Here is a 23,222-nt window from a genome sequence, read left to right as displayed (position 1 = left end):
CAGACCCAGCCTGAGTCTCCTGGGACTCCACAGTTCCCTTTGGGGCCCTTCGTACAAATGGAGGGCTGTCTGGTGGTCTGCCAGGCCCCATCTTCGATACTACTGGCAATGGCCAGTGGTCAGTGGCCAGTCTGGGCCCACATTTGTTCCACATCATCTGTGAGCTCTTTCACACCTTGCAGCGAGGGCCATCCTGTCCCTGCAATTTATTCACATCTCCTCTGTCAGTTCCGGCAAGAACAGTCTGTGCTCTTCCTCTGCTGTGTGTGATACACTATCTTGGATCTGTCTGCTTTAAAAGCAATTTGGGAGTAAGTTTTACCCAGAGTCTTTGGTAGCAAAAACAGAGACAAAGGATTCACTCACTCAGCCTGCCTTTGCTTTTTGCTCCATTCTGGAGCCCCTTGACCAGTGATGTTTTAAGTCTTTCTGCTTCTGACACATTTACAAGGCCTTTTATTATTGGCTATAACTCTCTTCTTCAACACTCTGGTTCTGATTCTGTTTGAACTCTAGTTGATTTTACCTTGTAGTCTGACGACACTCTTCTTTGCTCTTTGCTCTCCTCTTTGGGTCCCTGTTCTCTTTTGGATCAGCCTCTTCCTTTGCTAAGAAAGGGTGCAGGGCACCTTTTATTCCATTTGGATTTATTGGGCACCACCTCTTTACACCTAACACATCTTTCTTGGACCTTCATCAACTTCTTTCCAAGTAGCCCTAAACTAATTCTTTCTCCTTACCTTTTCTGAAGAAGGGTCCATATTTGTTTCTTTGCTAAATTTGAATAATCTTGTGAACTCTTTATTTTCATTTCTTTCTCTCAGTAGAATGTTTAATTTATTCAAAAGCTTTGTGTGTGTTTGCCAAAAAGAGACGCTTTCAGGTGTTCAATCAAACTATCCCTTCATCTGAGGAGTATGGAGAAAAGACAGCTAGCCAAGACTTACTGTGAAAACCATTGTATTTGGGGGCAAAAGGGGATGCTTCTTTGAATTAATCTCATCCTCTTCAATCTTTAGCTTTAGTTTTGCTAGAAGAAGTTGGTGTTTGAGTGAATACCAGAGTTCATTCTTATTATTTTCTGTTTTGTCTGAAACTTTCATAGCACATAAAGCAACAGATCAAGAGGCGGCATTTGCCCTTGGAGAGGGAAAAACCAAATTTATCGCTGCAGGTGATTTTTGATGGCAGAGCACAGAACGTAAGCTGCCCCTGATTTTCAGGCAGGATAAGAAATGCATTTTTGCTTTCTCCCATGTGCTAAATCCCATCACAATAAAATGTAAACAATTTAGAATGACCTGTGCGAAAACACACAGTCTTCCACAGGGCCTGTAACCCTTAAGTCATTGCCATGCATGTGAGAAATGCAGGCAGGGATGGCCAGCACCCTTCGGCAGCTCCTCCCAGACCCATGTGCCGCTGACTGCTGGGGGGTCCGTACCGTGTGTAGTGACAGGAGCATTTCTCTCCATGGATTTCACAGTCCATTGCCTCTGGATCAGTCTGTCCTGTGCTTGCCTCTTTACCATCTGACCCCAGCTAGACTCCAAGGACCCAAAGTGCAGGACTGTGACTTTCTTACTTGTTCTTCTGTCCCCAGTGCTTAGAACAGGACTGGCACAGTGGTTGGCAAATATCTTGCGTTTTTAATGATGGCTTTCCAGACAGTAGAGACAAGGAGAAGAACCAAGCCCAGCAAAATCCTCAGGCTGTTAGCATTGATCTTTCCATTTTTAAATACGTGATATTTCAGCTCTCAAGACAGAGGGACTCTGAAATCCTCTATGAAACTGATGTGATTCACAACATGTAGACTGTGCCTCCACAGAGGTCTGCAAGGGCAGCCTGAGAGTCATGGCGTGCAGTGGAAGGAAAGAGCTCTCAGGAGCTATTTGTTCACCCTGTCTTTGTGGACCCATTGGGATCCTCAAATGATCTGGACTGATTCCAGAAAACTGCCTCGCCTTCCCTGAACTGTCTTTATCCTCCCCCATGACTCTGTCCTTTGATTGCAAGGTGTTGGGAAAGATCATCACAGGCCATTCACATATTTAACCATCAAGCCTTGTTGATAAGTCCAGGGCTCAGTTCTTAGTTTCATTTTACCTGACTTAGCAGCAGCATTTAATGTATTCTCTCCTCCTGGGAGCACCTTATTTCCACTTGGTTTCTAGGCGATCACACTCTCCTGTTTTTTCTTCTGCTTCATTGGTCTTTCCTTCTCAGGCCTCTTTAGTGTTTTCTCCTCATCTTCTGAATCTTGAATTTTTTCTATCTATTGATTCTCTTGGTGATCTCTGTAAGTTCCACTGATTTCAATATCTGTGAAAGATTGGTGACTCCCAATTGGTCTCCAGCATGGACCTTATGCACCTATCTGGTACTCAGCCTCTGCTCTGGGACACCTTGGACATCTCAAATCTAATAGGTCTGAAGTGGAGCAGCTGGTCTCTCCTCTCAAACTGCTTCTAGAAATGTCTCCCTGATCTCAGTTGATGGTAGCCCCATTCCTCCAGATGTTTAGGCCAAAACCGTTGTAGTCACTTGACTCTTCTCTTTCTTCCACATCCCAAATTCCTGGAAATATTCTAAATAGATTCAGAATCTGCCCACTGCACTGCTCAGGCCAGGTCTCAGCAGCCATTGTTTCCCAGGTATATTACTACAGCAGTGCTGTGATCGGCTTCCCGCTTTTACATGGCCCCTGCATTCTATTTGGAACACAGCAGAGAGTGATGATGGTATCCTATAAGTCAGATTACATCACTGTGCCTTGTTGACAGTCCTCCTGTGGCTCCCCAGCTTGCTCAGGGTAGAAGCCAAACTCCTTCTAGTGTCCCTCAGGGTCCTGCCCCCACGGACTCCTCTCTTCTGGGTCCCACTGACTCCCTGATGCCCCTAGATCAGCCCCTTTGTCCTGGCTGCTCCAGATATCCTCTCGGCTCCCTCCCTCCCCTCCTTCAACCCTGTGCTCCTGTATCTGCTTCTCAGGCGGCCTTCCCTGACCACACACCTCCCACCTCTGGCATCCTGTGTCCCTTTCCCCGCTCCATTTTTTTCATTGTACTTAATATATTTTAACATAGCTTATGATTCATTTATTAGCTCTAGTCTCTGCTGAATCCCCCCACTAGAAAGTAAGCTCTATAAGGGCAAGAAATTTTATTTGTTCACTGTGGTGCCTCTAGAACCTAAAAAGTGACTGGTACATGGCAGATGCTCAATAAATATGTTTAATTAATTAATTAACCTGGGTTATAGATATTACTAAGTTGGAGGCAAGAGAAAATACACTTGATGGCTCAATCACGGTAAGAAATTATTTCCACTTACTAACCAAATAGGTCAAATTTAATACCATAAAGGTTGAGATACATGTACATTCTCATAGTCAAAGCGAAAAGCCAACTCTACAGACAAAAGATGAGGAGCATACCATGGAGAAACCTAAAGGTTATATATAACTACCATTTCCGGACTGAACGACAGGGACATGTTTTTCATCCAAAGGCTAATGGTCATATTAATAGATATATAATACGCAGGTCAGGGTAGATATTAGTTTTATTCTAATCTTTGCTGCTCAAAGAGTGGAAAGAGAATTGGGTTCACCTCCAAGCCTCATGCCTAAAGAGAATTTAGGGAACTTGGTCTCATCTGGAAAAGAGCCATCTTGGGTGGCATGTAATGGTCATGGGAAAAATATTTGACTATTTTTTTTTTCAGCAGGAATAACTCAAGGAAGATCTAACTAGTTTCCTTAGATATTTGACAAGACATTTTGTGGGAGGGGGAACATCCTTTCTTATTTCAGTTGGCAGAATGGAAACCAGTGGGAAGAAGATAACTTTCAGATAAAGATAGGAAGATATGTAAATTGGTAAGACTTACCCAAGTATAGAATAGCAGCTCCTGGATGCAAGAAGTCTCCCCTCTCTGGGGGCACAGCAGGAGCTTGGCAGCAAATTCCTGACAAGGAAGTTGTAGGGGGAATCAAAACTACATTAATTCAGACCCTCCATGAAGCAGACACAAAGATGGGATTAGATGTATGAAAGATTTACTGGAGAAATGAGATGGGAGCTGGAGGAGGCTGGGAGAGCCATCAGATCATAAGAAAGGTCTGATCTCTGTAAAGGAGAGAGGGAAGGAAGGAGGATTGGGTAGGGTAGGAAGTGCTATCGCCTGCTGTGTGTGCTCCCAGTTATTGGCTGGGAGCAGCTTGTGGGAATCAGGGCCTCTGTGTGAATATGGTGATGGACTGCAGAGTGCAGGAACTGGGGCCGTTAGTTAATTACTCTTCAAGGATTAGGAAGTCTGAGAGGTGCATTTCACAGACACCACAAGGTCTCTAATGGGAACCGGGCATACCTGCCTTCAAGGTCCCAGAGGACACTCTGACTCTGAGCGCTTATCACACTTACCACTCTTTATGGCTTTCCTGGACTAGAAGCATCTTCGGAACAAGTGCTCTGCATCCTCTCCCCCAGGGGCTGCACGTAGTAGGGACTCACTGAGGGTCCAATGCATAGTGGAGAAAGCAGCAGCCCCCTTGTGACCCCGTAGCTGTGCTGTGTAATTTCAGGTCTTTGAGGGAAATCTGTTAACTTGAATTGAGGATAGTAAATGTCATTCAGCTGTGGTCCCCAGAGAAACCTTTGTAAAGTGGAGTTCGAGTGAGGAAAAAACCTTCATCACTGCAGAAGTGCCAGGACGAAATGGAGCAGCCCCTGAGCAGAGCACAGATTGAAGCCTCATCCATTAGCTGCCTCTTCCCGTAGAAAGACAGCCCTCATTTATTATTTCCAGACTGTTTTCATTTTACTTACACCACATGAAAAAATGTTGAATTGGGAAATAAGTAATATTATTTCCAAACAGATTTCTGAATCAACTTTTCAGATTTGGAATTATCTTGTTTCCAAAGGTTTGATTTGTTTATCATTTCTTCATTTATACTTGTGAATTCCTTATTAGAAATGCCCTCATTTGGAAAACTGACTATACCTCTGTTGTTGGTCTGTGTTCATGTCTTTTTGAGAGATACCTCCTCTCTTCCTTTTAAAGTATAATAAAATCTAACTTGAAGTATCAGGAAGAGATGTTTGCTAGAATGTTCCTTTCTGTTGTACAGTAATTCTGTACCAACTGGTTCTACTCTCTCATTATCATCTCTTGCCCCAGGTTCTCATCTCTGCAATAGCTTAGCCCACAACTGCAAGACTGAGGTTCCTTCAGCACCTTCTTCTCACAAACATTACAGTGTTCCTCCTTTCCTTCTGTCTTTTCCTTTGATTCCTTCAACTGTCTCTTGTTTTGGTCAAGCTTTGCTGCCTCTGAAAATCCTATGTCCATTCCATTTCCCGTGCACACATACTTTCCTCTCCTAAATGCTACCTTCTCTCTCCTCTGTTATCCAAACTCCATTGATTCTGCAAAACCCACAAGAAGTTCTGCAGATCCAGTTCAGCTGATGATAAAGAAGGGGCAGAGTTCAAACTGAATGCCATTTTTCTCCCTCCTTACCTCTGGAAGATGGCCCTTCCCCTATAATTGAGTGTCTGTTCAGCTACCCTGTTTCTTCCTCTCTCCACAGCCCCCTCCACCGTTCCCATCATGCACCAAGTCAGTGCCACTATGAGGAGCATCACCTTGTCATGGCCACAGCCGGAGCAGCCCAATGGCATCATCCTGGACTATGAGATCCGGTACTATGAGAAGGTGAGCCAGCTCTGCCTACAAGCTTGCAACACCCAGGGCTAGCCACTGTTCCATGGATGGTTGCTAGCTGAAGGCACAAAGGAGATAGGCTGCTGAGGGAGGGAGGATTCTGGTGACAGAGGCCAGAAGGTCCCTGGGAGAGTTCTCCAGGTCTGCCCTGGCAAAAGTCTTGTTCAAAGCCCAGGCACTTTCTGTGCCAACTAAGGAGAGAAACTTCCAGTCCACCATCCTGCAATCTGGATAGTTCACTGGCTGGGAAGGACCAGTCCCATTCTTCCAGTCACGTCTTTGATATACTAATGCAGATGCCACAAAACTGCCAGGGGTCCCCAAACCTTCAGAGGAGTGTGTGGTTTAGTAGATCAGTGTTTTCCAAAGTGTTTGTGTACCTCCAAAATAAGCTTATTTATAAATTATATGCACGTACTACTGCACTAATATATTTGTGGAAGATAAAAAACATGTAAAATGTTTTTTTAAAAGCCTATTCAACAGAATGAGATAAAAATTAACAGAAATAGAAATTTATATATTATTTTCTTTGACTACCCTTTAGCAGCTGCTCCTGGGGATGACAGTGGGGTATGTGCTGCCAAGAAAAGGAAAATGGTGCCTGGTGGAACTGGTCCCTGGCCTCCCTCTTAACCAGGGCAAACTGCAGCCTTTGCAAAAATCTTAGGAAAGTATAGTGCCTTCTGATTTAACCCAACACGTTATTTGTAAAAACATACTATTCATTCACTTATTTGTTCAATAAGTATTGTCAACTATTTGACAGGTACTATTCTAGGATATATTAGTGATCAGGCAGACAAAGATTCCTGCGCTTGAGGAACTTACTTTCTAACAGAGGGAAACAGACAATAAACAGTGAACATAACAAATAAGAAAATCATATAGTGTGTTAGAAAATGAGCAGCATAGAGGAAAAAATTTTTTTAAAAAGTAGCAGGGTAAATGGGATCAGGAGGGTCCAGCTTGGGGAAGCGCAGGTTGAAGAATTAAATACAGGGGTAGAGATAGGCCTCTTGGAGAAGGTAAGATCTGAGTAAATGTGAAGAAAGTACGACTGTTGTGAAGGAGTTATCTGGAAGAGGAAAGGGCAACAGCCTATGCAAAGGTCCTGAGGCAGGATCATGACTGGTGATTCAACGAGCAGGAAGGAAACCAGCATGGCTGGAGTGATGCAAGCAAATGGGGAAGTATGATGAGAGAGGTTACCAGAGGAGGTCATCATGTTGGGCCTTAAAGACTAGGTCGGGTGCAGTGGCTCACATCTGCAATCCCAGTACTTTGGGAGGCTGAGGCAGGCAGATCACTTAAGCTCAGGAGTTCAAGACCAGCCTGACCTACATAGTAAAACCCCATCTCTACTAAAAATACAAAAAATTAGCCAGGAGTGGTGGCAGGCACCTGTAATCCCAGCTACTTGGGAGGCTGAGGCTGGAGAATGACTTGAACCCAGGAGGTGGAGGTTGCAGTGAGCCTAGATCACACCACTGCACTCCAGCGTGGGTGACAGAGCAAGACTCTGTCAAAAAACAAACAAACAAAACAAAACAAACAAACAAACAAAAACACTGGAGCTTTTCCACTGAGTGAGATATGGAGCTTCAGCAGGTTGAGGAGCGGAGGAGGGACAAGATCTGACTTATATTATGGACAGATCATTTAAGCTGTTCCACTAAGAGCAGGGCCTGGTAGATCTACCATTATTAGCAAGGATGATGGTGGCTTGAATCAGGGTAAAAGCAGAGGGCTGTTGAAATGTAGTTGATTTCCAGATATGTCAGCTAAAGGGAAAGTTTTAGCCTGAACCACTAGAACAATGTAGCCGGCACTGACTGAGTAGGGGATCACTGTGGGTAGAGCATATTTGATGTGAGGACAGGAGTACAAGTTCAGCTCAGTGTCTAAAATGCTTATAAAATGGCCAGAGATGTGGGGTAGGCAGCAAGAGGTGCACATCTGGAGTTCAAGGAGGGGACTGGGTGAAGATGTCCGTCTGGGAGTTGTCAATATCTAGATAAGAAAGTCCTGAGCCTGGGTGAGGTCTTGCAGTGGGTCAGTGGAAATAAGCAGAGGATCAGAAACAGAGACCTACAGCCCTGCAACAGGGAGGCCGTGCTGAATAGTGGGACATGACTGCACTGGAAGCAGAAATTTCCAGTGCCCTGTGCAGCTAACCAGCCGTGGAGCTGTGGTCCAATTACTTAACCACTCTAGGTCACATTTTTCACATTTATAGAATGGTAGCAGTTTACCTCCCTGAAAGCGGAGGTCTAGATGGATCACCAATCTAGTCTGTAAGGAGGTATGCCCTTCAGCCATTAGAGCCGAACTTGCAAGCAAGGTGGAGGATTAAGCGGCATTCTATTCTACTTAGAGAATATTGGGTTTTATAAAGAGTTGATTCAGATACTTCAGTGAATTGGAAATAATTTAAACCAGCTGAATTCATAAGCATCTGTTATATCTAATCCGTTTTGGATTTAGGGCTCTTACTTGCTAGATATTTTTTGTCAGTTAATGAAGTAAATGTTGACTTTTTAACATGTTTTGGAACAATGTGTTTGGACTAACTGACCACATGGTCTCATTTTGTCATCAGAGTTGACCTAACAAGGGTCCACCCAGTCCCCCTTCCCACACACATAAGCTTGTAGCTCTATTGAAATAACACCTCATCTCAGAAAAATAATAATATTCTCCCCAGTGTGCACCTATTGTGTGCCAGGGATTTTATAAATATTATCTACTTTCTTCTTCACACGCCAATGTGGTAAATGTTAGTATCATTGCTATGGGTAAAGAAGTTTTTAAAAGGAAAACAAGTTAATAAAACAAAAGCCTTGTCCAGAGTCCCACAGCTGGGAAATGAGCCTGGGTCCTTTGCCCTGCAGCAGTTGGTGGTGCTGGGAAGAGGGGAGAATATATTAGAGACCACATACTCCTTCTCCTCATCTGCCGTGCCCAGAGCAGTCACTTCAGTAGGCAACCAGGGTAGGGGTCAAAGGCTTAATGACAGGCTGAGCACTGAAGCCACGAGGCTCATGCCTGTGTGCCTTGGCTCCTTCCTCCCAAACCAGCCCAAGCTCCTCCACTGCCTTTCCCCTTACAGCTTTCCCTTGAAAACTGTAATTAACCTCAACTTCTTATGCTATAAAAGCAGCTTATTCTCCCATTCAGGCTACCTCCCTGCTCCTTAGTAATTTGTACTAATTATTAACAGACACACATACGCAGCCGCCCAGTGCCTGCAGCAGCTTCCACACCTCAGTGAAGCATATTATTGTCCCCACTCCAGAGGAGAGAATGCTTTCCTTGGGAACACAGGTTATTTGCCCAAATGTTGGTTACCGTTCGGTATATTACTGTGGAATGCTCCTTCACTTATGGAGTGCTTGGCTACAAAGTCCGTTACATTGCTTTGACTATTCCTAGGGTGACCAAAGAGAAAGATGTTAGCCCATGAGGGCCTTTTGAAACAATGATGATAATTCATCGTATGTTGAGTATCTATTATGTGCCAGATATACACAGATTTATTAGCTCTGAACCTTAAAGGAAAAAAAAAGTGTATACTTGAAAACACATATAGCCAATTTATAGATGATGGAGCTATGTCATAGAAACATTAAATGACTTACCCGTAACAACACAGGTCATAGCTAGGGAGTCACAGAAACAGAACTTTACACATTTTTATTATACTTCAGTGGTGGAAACTTCTGAGCTTGATAGGAGCATGGATGCAAGCACCCCTGATGCTGAGGATCTCAAAATTAATGTGGCTCCCAAAATAAGAGATTGTATCTTAATAATAAATCCAAATACTTGCAAACAGAATGATCTGCCTATCTACTCCGTGTGGCCTTGGAATCCTGGTCTTTAGAAGATGTAAACACAGATAGAATTCAGTGCAGTGGGTGTCTTGGATTTGGTCCAAAGAAGCAAACCCCATTATTTCTTCATCTTGTGCCATCTCCTCTCCCCACAAGGAAGCCCCAACCCCTTCATCTAAACCAGGAGTCGGCAAGCTTTTCCTATAAAGAACCAGAAAGTAATTAATTTAGGCTTCTGGGCCATATGGTTTTTGCCCCAACTGCTATAGTAGACTCTGCCTTTGTAGCAGGAAAGTAGCCATAGGCAATATGCAAATCGATGGGTGTGGCTGGGTGCCAGTGGAACTTTATCTGAACAGGTAGCTGGTCCATGAGGGCAGTTTTGTAACCCCTGAAAACCTTCCATGGGTCTTCTGCTCCACATAACCTTTGGTTCGCACTTAGGACCCCTTTCAGTTTCACTCTATGAGTAGAATTGATGAGGCTTTTGCTTCCTCCACCAGCTCATTAATAGAGAGCTCAGATGCCATCGAGCTGATGACACTCCCGGAGCCTTTCCCATGTTCATCTCCTTCCCCATTTTAATACATTTCCATTCATCATTCTCTCTTGTTTACTGTGGTGTAGCACGTTTCACTCCTGGTGTCAGCGCTTGTAGGCAAACCATGGGAGGAGCATCTACATCTGCTCTCAGCTGTCTTAATGATTAAGCGTTTATGGTTACTCACTCTTCATAATAACTGTATAGGTTAGCACTGGCTGGTTTAGGCCTTGGGAATTCCTACCTTTCAAATTTTAGGATCATTTTCTCATAGAGATTCTTTCAGACCTTGGCAATATCTTGTGCTCAATCAATTGGTTCAAATAACTGGACCGAAGTGTACTGTTTATTTATTCATTTAGCATTGAGTTGTTGAGCACCCAGGTGGTACGAGCACTGCGCTGCATGTTGGGGTGGGGAAGGAGAAATGAGGGAAACATGGTCTCTGCCCTCAGTAGCTGCATTATCCATCCTGCATCCTCCGTCTCCCACATACTTATAATCAGTCATAAGCAACCAATAGAAAAAAAAAAGTAACTTGTTCATGGCTGTTACTGATTTGCCTGAAATTGATTAATGATTTTGTGGGGAACAAGAGCTAATATTCATTTTAATCACTGAACTTCTTCAAGAATGTTTGGACTATTAAGTGATTATGGAGTAATGTTTGGTCCTCACAATCCAAATACCAATGATGTATTAAAATAGTTTTTCAGTAACAGCTATCCAGTCACTGCTTCACATTTATCAACCAGCTCCTGATTTCAGCAGATTCTAGTAAAACCAGAGAAGTCAGGCAGCTGCTTGGATTTTGTAGCAATGGAATTTTATTCTTATTTGCAAGGTGACTTGGTGATTTTCATAGTTTCAGACCTCAGATCTGCACTGTGTCAAAATAGAAATGATCAAAGTTCTGGATGACATCCCTTCTATAGTGGACAGCCTTTCTTCTGAATCCCTGATCGGTGGTGGGGAGGATCCCCTTGTGTTTAAATAGATCAAATAGTGGGTGGGCAGCTCCACTGCAGGCAGTCTCTCCCAGGGCCCAGTAGACATCCCCTTCATTAGAGTGAGAATGGGCCTCTTTGCAACTTTCAGCTGTGTGTTTGAGCTGACCTGGGACCTGTGGTCCTTCACAATTGCTTCTGAATCATTTATGGGCATTTCTATGCCACCCACACTTCAGATATGCCAATTACTTGCAGTCTCCTGAACTCCTCTAGGCCTTGCTTCTGCATGTTTAATTCTGTTCTCACTCTCCACATTCATCCATGTGGCTAATTTATTTCATCTTTTGTGACTCAACTCTCTGAGGAAAGGTCACCCTTTCCCTGAGTCACTCTGCATCTCCTCTGAAGTCTGGGCTGGATAGTCCCCTGCTGTGCCCCCACAATCCCCTGAACTGCTCTCTGCCAACTCACTCAGTCAACACTGCTGTCGTCTTCTGTTTATTTGTCAGTCCTCCCACAGATGTTACATCCCCAGGGGAAAGGGACCATGCCTTTGTACCTGCAGCCCATGTATAGCACCCAGACATAGTAGTGTGTCATAAACGTAATTGGCTGGCCAAATGAAGGAATGAGTGAGTAAATACACATCAGGTCATCTTTGTTTTTGCAAAATAGGCTTTTATATATTTTAAACAATGGGAATTTCTTATCACTGTGCTGTATTCTTTACATATATTTATGTAAGATATATTCCTTATATATTTTAAACAGTGGGAATTTCTTATCACTGTACTGTATCCTAGCTCAACTCTCTTTCTTCTGTCATTTTACTGAGAATGCAATTTACAATTTGTAAAGCATGCTTCTTGAACCACTGTGCCGAGAACTCATCTCAGTACCCCAGATCTGCACAGGAAACACAGGGACTTGGATCACTCCCTCCTAGTGATCCAAGCTCTTCATTTTCACTAGATCCCCATTTTTCTCTAGGATTCACGGTGCAGACAAAGACAGGCCCAGGCTTCAAGCTTCTGTTCATGCATACTTGCAGATAACCCAGAATCTTTGCAAACAAAAGATATGCTCATGTGAAAATGATTAGAGGCCAGGCTGGTATATAAGAAGGTGCTGGGGTGAGGTGTGATTTGGAATGACAGTGGTGTAGAGTCCACAGCCCAGACTGGTGAGAGAAACCTTCCAAGAGAGGAGGCCTTGGGAAACATAGGCTTAAGCAATCTGGATAGAGTAGAGGAGCCCTGGAGAGAGACATTTTAGACAAAGAAAACAGCCTAAGCAAATGCCTGCTGGCCAAGATGTGGTCCCCGGATTTAGGGGAATGTGAGCGATTGGAATTGACTTCAGCATGAAGGACCTGTGAATTTATATTTAAGAGTTTTGCCTTTGCATGATGATAGTTTTTAAGAAAAGAAGTGTGGCATTGGGTGGGGTAGATGGGGAACATCAGGAAAGACAAGAGGCTGCAAAAGTCCAGGCACAAATCACGTGTTTAATAAGGTAAGCAGCAAGGAGAAAAAGCCACCTTTAAGGGCACTCATGATGGGCGAAAGAGTCATGCTTCTGGAAAACAGAAGCAACTCTCTGCACATCAGAGGACCCAAGTGTGCAGATGACAGGGACTATAGTGGTCAGCACAGAAAGTGCTGGAGAGAGTGACTGACAGAAGAATGGGGCTGATCCTGAGTAGGTGGGGGGATGAGGACACAAGGGGCCGCTCTCCAGGAAGAAGGTACATGCCCGCTCTGAATGCTGGCAGGAAGTAGCTGGGGGATGCACACCCAAACACAGGGCAAGGTAAGAGCAGAAGTAGATGTGGAGGGCAGTACAGAGTGGCCTCTACCTCTTCAGCAGAGTGGACACAAAGCCTTTTGCCTGAGCACTTGAAGGAACTGAAGGGAAGTGATGTAGAACAGCCACTTTGGGGAGTGTCTAGGGAGATCCTGAGTCAGGGGAGAAAACAGGACAACTCAGCAGAAGCAAGACAAAGAGAGGCAGCAGGGGGCAGATGGATGTTGCCTAGTTTGCTTCTGCTGAGGTCAGAGACTTGAGGGGATTTTGCAAAGCTGGATGTGCTATGTTATTTCACCTCTGAACCGTGGGGGAGGAGGACTAGAGAATGACTTAAAGCTTCCTTGCCAGTCCCTGAGCACTCAGCCATTTCCCTGGGCCTCTTTCTTCAGAATGTGGCCACCTCATAGTCCAGACCTGACCCTGAATCCCTGCATTCCCTTGGCCCAGATCAGACTTCTTGTCCCCATCCAGAGGAATGGCCTGGAGCTGATGACAACTTCTAGCAGATCTACAGGACCAAGAACTAATGGGGCCTGAGTACTCCAGGGTGGAGTGGGCTAGGGGTGTAGCCTTCAGGAATGGGATGGTGACCCTTTCCCTTGCTTTCTTTTAGGAACACAATGAGTTCAACTCCTCCATGGCCAGGAGTCAGACCAACACAGCAAGGATTGATGGGCTGCGGCCTGGCATGGTATATGTGGTACAGGTGCGCGCCCGCACTGTTGCTGGCTACGGCAAATTCAGCGGCAAGATGTGCTTCCAGACTCTGACGGATGGTAAGGGTTGGGGAGGGCAGTGACAAAATCACAGGGCAGGCAGTGTGGGAGAAAAAGTAGCCCCAAAGATGCTGCACTAGCCAAAATGCCAATCTCCAACTGGATTCCAGTGGAATTCCCTTCAAATGGTTTGCCTCCCAGTAGGGCCATGTAGATTTTCCTGAAGTCTGGCTCATTTCTCTCCCAACATCTGATTGGATTTGCGTTTGAAGGGTCTCTTGCCATGTGTGAGCTTGCATTTCAGCAATGAGACTCATTCCTGTCTCATGGAGCCAGTGTGCCCTCTTGCCTCTGTATCCAGGTCCAGATGTCTCTGCTGTTTCACCCTCACGCCCACTTCACTCCTCTGTGCTTATGGTCTGAAAGCTGAGCTAATGGCCCAGTTTCCTGAGCCGAGGTCTTTAGGGAGGAAATGGAGAGACAAAATGTGGGATGTGGCAGTCTCATGCCCCTGGGATCTCAGAAATTTGAAGCAACTTCGCATGTGGCCCCCAGTACGTCCTGCTCTGATGTCTCCAGAGAGAACAGCCAAGGTATCCTCAAGGCCAGAAAGTCTATCACCATAAACATACTTCTACCTTTGGGTTTTATTAGTTCCCTATTATCACTCTCTGCCCCAGTCCTCTGAGTTCACCCCCATCAATAGTTCTGAAAAATCTGATTTCCCAGTAGCCTCAGCATTGTGCTCAAGTGTATCTATCTGACTGTGCCCACCACTCTCTCTCTTAGCTAGCCATTTACCATAGTTTATGTACCCATTTGTGTATCTGCCTACCTACCTATATATCTATATTTATTATTCACTTATGAGCTGTTTCCTGATAGTTTTCCAAATGTCAGTCTATTTCTGACTCCCCAAATTGAAAGCTTTCCATTTTTCCTTCATTAATGAAATTATCCATAAAACAGTCTGTCCTTATATAGCATTTTATTTTAGGCCAATGCTCTTAGTCTGGGTGTTTGATAGGGCTTGAGATTTTATCTTGATGCACATTGTATTTTTTAACAATTTTGAAATTAATTGGAAACGTTTAAAATCAGGTGGTTTCTTATACAAATCAGGATGTTGATGTTCTTGTGAAAAAATTGTAAGAAAAGCAAATGCTCATGGGCACTCTGGAGTGAGGACCTTGCCTTAAAGCTGAGAGGCAGCTGTCTCCTTATGTTACCCACCACTTCCCAATATTTCTAACCTGGATGCTTTGATGTGAACCATTGCCACCTATTTTAAGTTTATTTGAGGTGAACTTTCTCTCATATTTTGAGGATGGTGAGATGGGGTAGAGAGGTAAGCCAGTTAATTCAGGTTAATGAGGCTACTGGTATGAAAAGAACACAGACTGTCTTCTTTTTCCTTAAGGAGTCTGTCCCCCACTTTGCACCTCACTTACTGTCTAGATTTATAGGCACTCTGGCATCAGGAGGTACACAGAATTAAAAGCCCAAAACTCAAAATGCTCTGAGTGCTGGTCTCTTGGCAATTCTACTAGACAAATCAAGAAGTAACAAATTTCTCCCAAGAAGGCTATTTCTTTTACATTTGGCAGTTAAGTGTTGCAAACCCAAGAGGGGCTGGAGGTAAGAGTGTTCTGGTAAGTGGCCAAATTTGGGAGTATTTATCTTAACGATTGAGGTTCACACATGGATACTGATTATGTTCACTGGGAAAGCAGGCCTGTCTGCAGAGCGAAGGTAGTCAAAAGGTTGATTGATGATAGGGTCATTGGGGCAGGGAGGATCTGTGGAATCCTGCCCAGAGTCAATGGCCACACTTTGGACTGGTGACCTCCACACAGGGCAGATCCACTATGGCCCTGGGCTGCTCTTGGCTACACTGTTCTGATCTTTGACGTAGCTGCCTAATTTTTAAAAAATCATTCAAGTTTCATATTACATTATGAAGTTTTTAATTTATAAAGACGTTGTTAAGGATGCTTCATTGTGGTTCCCTGTGTATTTTTCTATTGCCAAATTTATATTTTAAATACACATATTACAGAAAGCAAATACACATGTTACAGAAAGCTCTCAGCTGAGGGCAACTGAAAATTTACCTTCAGTCTTTAAAATTGACTTCCATCTTTAAAATTCTAGAGAGTGGGACGCTTCAAGAACCAATATCCTTGTTCTTAGAAATCTTTTTCCACCGGCCGGGCACGGTGGCTCAAGCCTGTAATCCCAGCACTTGGGGAGGCCGAGACGGGCGGATCACAAGGTCAGGAGATCGAGACCATCCTGGCGAACAAGGTGTAAACCCCGTCTCTACTAAAAAAATACAAAAAATCAGCCGGGCGAGGTGGCGGGCACTTGTAGTCCCAGCTACTCGGGAGGCTGAGGCAGGAGAATGGCGTAAACCTGGGAGGTGGAGCTTGCAGTGAGCTGAAATCCGACCACTGCACTCCAGCCTGGGCGGCAGAGCGAGACTCCGTCTCAAAATAAATAAATAAATAAATAAATAAATAAATAAAAAGAAATCTTTTTCCACCAACATGGTTGAAGGATAGTTCTCAAACATTAGGGAACATCAGAATCACCTGGACTATTTGTTAAATATGCAGATACCCTCTTCTTCACCCAGAGGTTCTTATTCAGTAGATCTGAGGAGGGATCTGGAAATAGGCATGTTTAACAGTCAGGCTCAGGTAATTCTGATAGCTCATGGGGAACCTCACTTTAAGAAGTATTGTCGGCTGGGCATGGTGGCTCACACCTGTAATCCCAGCACTTTGGGAGGCTGAGGCAGGTGGATCACTTAAGGTCACGAGTTCAATACCAGCCTGGCCAACATGGTGAAACCCCACCTCTACTAAAAATACAAAAAGTAGCCAGGTATGGTGGCGTGTGCCTGTAATTCCAGCTACTCGGGAGGCTGAGGCACAAAAATTGCTTAAACTAGGGAGGTGGAGGTTACAGTAAGCCAAGTTTGTGCCACTGCGCTCCAGCCTGGACGACAGAGCAAGACTGCCTAAAAAAAAAAAAAAAGAAGAAGTATTGTCATTAGGGTTGCTAGATAAAATATAAGATGAACAGTTAAATTTGAATTTCAGACACACAAAAATAGTGTTTTAGTGTAAGTATCTCCCAAGCAATATTTCAGGCATACTTATACTAAAACCTTATTCGTTGTTTATCAGAAATTCAAATGTGATTGGCAGTCCTACATTCGTATTTGCTATAGCTGGCAACTCTAATTGTAATAGAACATAAATAGCTTGACTTCCATATGCCTAGATCCTGAACATTAGATAATAGTTCTTTCAAACACCAGTGAAAGCATAACCAGGACAATACTAATACTAGCCAGCTGGGCGAAATGATTTGTATAGATTAAAGAAAAGAGATGTAGTATTTAGGACACCCATGATAGAGCAGACAGGGTGAAATGTGCTTCATATGAGTTGGTTTTTTTCAACAGTCTAAGGATCAGAAAGACTAAATCATGTGTCCAATATCACAAAGCTTACACATAGTAATACCAGGATTTAGATGAGCTCTGTCTGCCTCTATGACCCATAGGCTTCCCATTCCACTGCATAATTCAGCATGGTTCTAACGTTTGGCAGAAGTCTTAATCATTTTCTTCTTGAGTGGGAACTCAGAGTGCTGGGCCATTCATTTCTCAGGCATTTCTTCATCCTCCACAGTGCTTGGGGGTAGTGCTGGCTGACTGCAGATACTCTTTAAATATCTGCTCAATGAATCTGTTGACTCTGCGCCATTTCATAACTTCATGCTTTAGAAGATATTTCAGCAGTGGTTTTCATTTAGATAAGTCCCCTTCATTGGAATGTCCTTAACATGGCTGACAGTTCTTTGAGAGACCTTCCAATTGAGGGAATATAGATTGGGAGTCATCTCTGCTCCAGGAATGTCATCAGCTGTAGTTCCCAGATTCTGTCACGGCTGTTTTGTTTTCATTGTCCTTTGCTTATGGTTGTTTTTGTTTATTTATAACTTAAAAATTGCTGTTTGTTTTGGTTAGACTTACAGCTCTGACACATAGACACTGTCTTCTACATATATGTAGGTTTAGATCATGTCTTTGGTATCGTGCACTGAGTATCAGCTGTATGCAAAGGGCACATGGGAAGGAATCTAATGCCTCTTTCTCACCTAGATGATTACAAGTCAGAGCTGAGGGAGCAACTGCCCCTGATTGCTGGCTCGGCAGCAGCCGGGGTCGTGTTCGTTGTGTCCTTGGTGGCCATCTCTATCGTCTGTAGCAGGTAGGTCCTCCACTCTCACTTGTTCTCCTTGGACCCAGAGAGCCCCTCTCCATATGCCCTTTCCCAGGCTGTGTGGATCAGATAGGGTGTGACCATTCACGACCACAATCATCACTCAATCTCAATCCAAGAGCAGCCTAGAATGCTTTAGATATTTATTTAGCTGGGAAAAAAATTGTATGAGAGCTGGGCAAGGCTATGAGTAAACAGCGTCCATCCTCAAGCCTCATTTTAACGAAGACTTTTAGCCCCCCTTACACACAATGGCTTTTCAGAGTGACAGTTACAAAATTGCATTTGACCCTCTGGAGCATCAAGCCTGTGCACAGCCCATCCTCCAGTTAGAGAACTCAGGCTCTCAGCAGCCAGCAAGAGGGAGGCAGACTGGCAGGAGAGAAGATGAAGAGGAAAGGGAAACTCTGAGTTCTGCAGAAGAGCTGGCCCTGAAAGCCTTGTGATTTTTTAATACTGCTGCTACTGCCTTCAGTGGTTAGCCCAGATTCTGCCATGCAAACCCCTGTAGTTGGCTCCCTCCCAAGCAGTTCTGCAATGTAGCTTAAGTGCTGATGAACGTCCTCTTTGCCTCTGCCCTTATCAGCTCTGCCCTCTAAATGGGGTCCCACAGCCCCGCTGGGCTTCTGTAAGACCTCGACTGGAAAGCAGACCCATCTGCCCACAGGGGTGAGGTGTGCTCAACCAGAGCTCTAACTGCAGCAGGAGGGCTGAAATGAGAGTTGCCCAGTCCCCAATCCTGGGAGATGCCCCGGGTGAGCCCCCATCTGGACTGGGGCCTAGATGGAGGTACCTGGAACAGAGTGGTGGGTGTGTCCTGTGGCTGAGTGAGCACCTCTTTGTATCCGCAGGAAACGGGCTTATAGCAAAGAGGCTGTGTACAGCGATAAGCTCCAGCATTACAGCACAGGCCGAGGTAAGTAGAAAGCAGACACCCAGTGTCTAACCCCCACAGGCCTCTGAGCTAATGCTCAGAGTGCTCTTTATAGCCAGACTGGCTGGTCCTGGTGGCAAGTTCCCTCTCAGCCACCCGTGCCTTGGCCACCTTTCTGCAGGTTTCCAGGGGCAACAGGCTGCCCTCCCATCTGCCGTCTACCTGTCGTGGGTACTCGCTGGATGCCTGGTGGGTAGATTGTTGTCTGTGATGATAAGCCCATATAGGACACAGAATGCAGGGAAAAGATTGGGTTTAGCGAGTCAATGAATCCTCAAATCAGACTCAGTGGGAAAAGATGGAGGGCTCTCTATTAACATCTTCTGCCTTATCTTATCCAATTGAGTGGCTGGGGAATGTGTTAACCAAATTCACAGATAAGCCATAGAACATGAATGTAGGGAATTAAAAAGATAGCAGAGCCCAAGAGGCCAAAGTGCTGGGATATCTCCCAAGTGTTTTCCTTTAAGCAGTATCTTTAAAAGTTTTTCTCACTCATTGTCCTCCTCCCCTCTCTTTTATAAACCTATATTTATAATATCTTTATAACTAAAATTTCTTTTCACCAATGTGCAACATAAAGTTCTCTATCAGACTCATTTTCTCATCTGTATAATGACGGCATTGCAGGACCTGAGAAAGGTCTCACTAGGTCAGTTGAGCCACCTTTCTGCCTCCAGAAAACAGAATTCTCAGATCCTTACAGCAGACACATTCTGTTTCTAAATAACTCCTTTTGAATTCGACAGATGCCCTCAGAAATCTGTCCCAGCGCTGTGTGCTATGCTCTGTCGAGGCTTCTTCTGTGAGCCTCATCTCCCCTCAACCCCCTTGTTGCAATGTAAGGCCAGTGCTTCCTGTTCTGTCAGCAATAAGCATGGAAAACAGACCTCCCAGGTACCTACATGCCAAACCTGCCTCCACAGCGGGGTTCTTCTGGGGGCGAACATGGACTCCCAGGCCAAAGTTCTCATGGACCAGACTGCCTCTTCTCCAAGGTTACCCAAGGTGGGAAAGTGATGCCAGGATGTTCACAGAAGCAGCTGCACCATGAAGGAGCTTGTGTTCTAATGCGGCCAGTGCTGACTCAGGCTGTACAAAGGGCACTTCGTGGATGTGGCTTTCAATCTAAGATCAAGACCCTGCCAAGGGTTTGCAGAGGCCCAAGCCCCTGGCAGCTGGGCTGCTGCCCAGGGCACTTATTGCTGGAGGGAGCTGTGGGTTCCTCACTGGCTTGAGCACCACTGCTTTCCCACGATATCCCAGGGCAGCCCCCACCATCAGCAGCCCAAATGGGGGGCCCCTCTAGGCCACAGGCATTTGTTCCTGCTATATTCAGAGTCCCGCTTATTCCTCTTTCTTTCTCTCCCTGGGCCACCCTGGGCCTCCATTGTCACTGATTTCAGAGGGATCAACCCTACTGTGTTCTCTTTCTTTTCCTATGACCTGACTGTGTGCCTTGCTGCGTAATCTACAGGATGCTTCTATTTATATTGGCCTGTACATTAGCCCTTCCAGGCAGGGCCTTACCTTCCTCAGCTGGGTAACAGGGACTTTGCTTGTACCTGTGATTCTCAAATGATGGTGTACCCACCAGGGTGCCTCAGTATTTCCTCAAGGGCGACCTTCATCTCCCTGCTTCCCTGCCTCTGCCTCAGGATCCTGACATTGCTTCCCTGACTCTTGCTCAGGGCTGACTCCTTTTCATCATGAGCCACTGTAAGGTCCATTTCAGATCTGGTATCCTGTGAATGCTGTGGATGAAACATTTAGAGGTGGTCATGTCAGCCTGAAAGCGGAGCCAGGACCACAAAGATACAACATTAGGTTCAAAAGGAAGACTCTCACTTCAAAGTCTAGAGATAGCCAAAGATGCCTTAGGATGCCTTAGGTGAGAGCTCCCTTTCCAAAAGCGTGCAAGCCAAATCTTGGCTTCACCCCTTGGGTGGGGTACAGAGGGTCTCCAAACATTGAGCGGGGTGGAACTTTTTGCCCTTTCAGCTGCTGCAACCTGAGATCTGCCTGTTCTCCTGCTCTCGAGGTGTAGCTATGCCAGGCCATCACATGGTACCCATATGCACAAAAGCGTGCTTCCAAAATGCTCACAGCCACCTTTTGGGGGACTCTGTCACCTCTCAGACCAACAGAGGAAGATTTTACTGGTTCCTGAGATCCATAGAAAAACCAGTCCTCAGTCTGCAGTAATTGTGGCCTTGCTGGAACAAGAGAGGACAGCTGAAGGAACATTGTTGGCCAGCTGCATAGTCGCCATTCCTGGGACTCAGGATGGATGCAGGGTTTTTTGTGGGTCTGGGTTCACTCCCTTGGCTTCCTTAGAAGTCTGTCCTCTTTTTAATTTGGTTTGCCTTTTATAAATCTTGTCCTTTCCCTCTATTCATAACTATTCTCTTTTGATCCAACCCTGGGCACCTGGCTCCTCTTTGCACCCAAGTTCTCTGAACTCAGTCTCTTGCGTTGAATTGCATTTGTGCATTTACTCCTGTGAATATCCGTCTTCCTGACTAAAGCTATTACTGTTGGAGAATCATGGTCAAAGGAGTGCAGAGCTGGCGGATGGCTCAGCACTCATATAACAGAAGGGGAAATGGAAGGCTCTGATGGAGGGAGGGCCTGGCCAAAGAGGGGGTAGGGGTAGAAGTAATGGGTTAGGGAACTACCAGCATTGGGAGTTTTATTCTGGTAGCTCTCTTAAACTCATTGAACCTTCACAACCACTCTAAGAGAAATGAACTAATCTAGGAAGGTTAAGTGACTTATCTAGGGCACATGACTAAGTAGCAGAGGCAGACTGCACACCCTCTAAGCCTGGCTGCAGAGCCCATGCTCTTTCCACAGCCTGATTATGAGGAGCAGCTCCGGGACTAATCCCAGCTGTCCAAGTTGGTGTTTGGTGGCTCCCCACTCTGAATCCCACTGCAGGAGGCAGAAAGATTGATAATGTCTGATCAGAATGTGTGCACATAATTATACCTGGACTATCCACAGGCATGAACTTCTGGGGGATGCAGACAGCAATTTGGAGCTCTGAGATCTTCCCGACTGGGGAGTAACAGAAAACCAGCAGCTCCCCAGCTTGTTCATTAATGTCTGAGCAAGCCCCTACCTCTCTTGCCTGCAGGCAGAGCACAGGACACTACAGAGAGGCTGGCAGCCCCTCCCCTCCCAGACCTTCCTTTCAAACTGATGCAAAGGCTGAAGAAGAAATGACAGAAATGTTTGCAAACAGAATACCTTCTCTAGCTAGTTGAGACATGGCAGATCTGGTAAACCTGAGAACATAATGTGGCTTCTAGGGCACTGGTTTATGTTCCTCCTCAGAGCCGGGAGCCCAGGGAACAGGAATGTAAAGAGAATTCGGAATTGAGTGGAAAGAGAATAGCTGGAAAGCAGGCTGGAAGAGAAGATGTGCTGGGTGTGGTGCTGGATGCTCTTCCTCTGAGCCTATCGTGCACGTTTAAGGGTGGGAGGGTAGGGATGTGGTTTTCCGAGTCCTGGAAGAGGCAGAGAGTTTGTTTCATGGTTTTAGTGGGCCAGTTCTCAGTAGGTGCTGGCTGACTAACAATTGACTGGGTGGGATGATTTAGGCAGTCCACGTGGCCACCTGGATGATCTAGGTGGGCAAGTATAAGTTTGGGAATCTATCTTGAAAAAAGTTCCAGTTGATTCTACATTTGGGAAATGTAGAATCTAAAAGATATTTACAAGGATTAGATTACTACATACTTTGTAGAGGTTGACACCTCCTTGATTTCTGAGTTGGGTGGAATGTGTGGGGGTAGGGAGAGTGGAAGATGAGAGCTTGTTTTTTTTTTTTATTATACTTTAAGTTCTAGGGTACATGTGCATGACGTTTATATCATGTATAACTCCCCAATGCAATCCCTCCCTCCTCCCCTCTCCCCATGATAGGCCCCAGTGTGTGATGTTCCCCTTCCCGAGTCCAAGTGATCTCATTGTTCAGTTCCCACCTATGAGTGAGAACATGCGGTGTTTGGTTTTCTCTTCTTGTGATAGTTTGCTAAGAATGATGGTTTCCAGCTGCATCCATGTCCCTACAAAGGACACAAACTCATCCTTTTTGATGGCTGCATAGTATTCCATGGTGTATATGTGCCACATTTTCTTAATCCAGTCTGTCACAGATGGACATTTGGGTTGATTCCAAGTCTTTGCTATTGTGAATAGTGCCGCAATAAACATACGTGTGCATGTGTCTTTGTAGTAGAGTAATTTATAATCCTTTGGGTATATACCCAGTAGTGGGATGGCTGGGTCATATGGTACATCTAGTTCTAGATCCTTGAGGAATCGCCATACTGTTTTCCATAATGGTTGAACTAGTTTACAATCCCACCAACAGTGTAAAAGTGTTCCTATTTCTCCA

The 23,222-nt window shown here is 45.1% G+C and overlaps 1 protein-coding gene across 1 annotated transcript in view; it reads left to right on the top strand.

The window, feature by feature from the left end:
* EPHB1 (EPH receptor B1) overlaps window positions 1–23,222 on the top strand; it is a 453,710-nt gene that overhangs the window by 341,150 nt on the left and 89,338 nt on the right. Inside the window, exons 6-9 of the mRNA XM_033212584.1 lie at window positions 5,600–5,724; window positions 13,483–13,645; window positions 17,763–17,871; window positions 18,735–18,799. Coding sequence (XP_033068475.1) covers window positions 5,600–5,724; window positions 13,483–13,645; window positions 17,763–17,871; window positions 18,735–18,799 — 462 coding nt within the window. The remainder of the gene's footprint in view (window positions 1–5,599; window positions 5,725–13,482; window positions 13,646–17,762; window positions 17,872–18,734; window positions 18,800–23,222) is intronic.

This window comes from Trachypithecus francoisi, unplaced genomic scaffold (assembly GCF_009764315.1).
Source record: "Trachypithecus francoisi isolate TF-2019V2 unplaced genomic scaffold, Tfra_2.0 Lachesis_group0, whole genome shotgun sequence".
Taxonomy (NCBI): Eukaryota; Metazoa; Chordata; class Mammalia; order Primates; family Cercopithecidae; genus Trachypithecus; species Trachypithecus francoisi.
The sequence above is the reverse complement of the archived record's forward strand: the minus strand, read 5'-3'. Positions and strand labels throughout refer to the sequence as shown.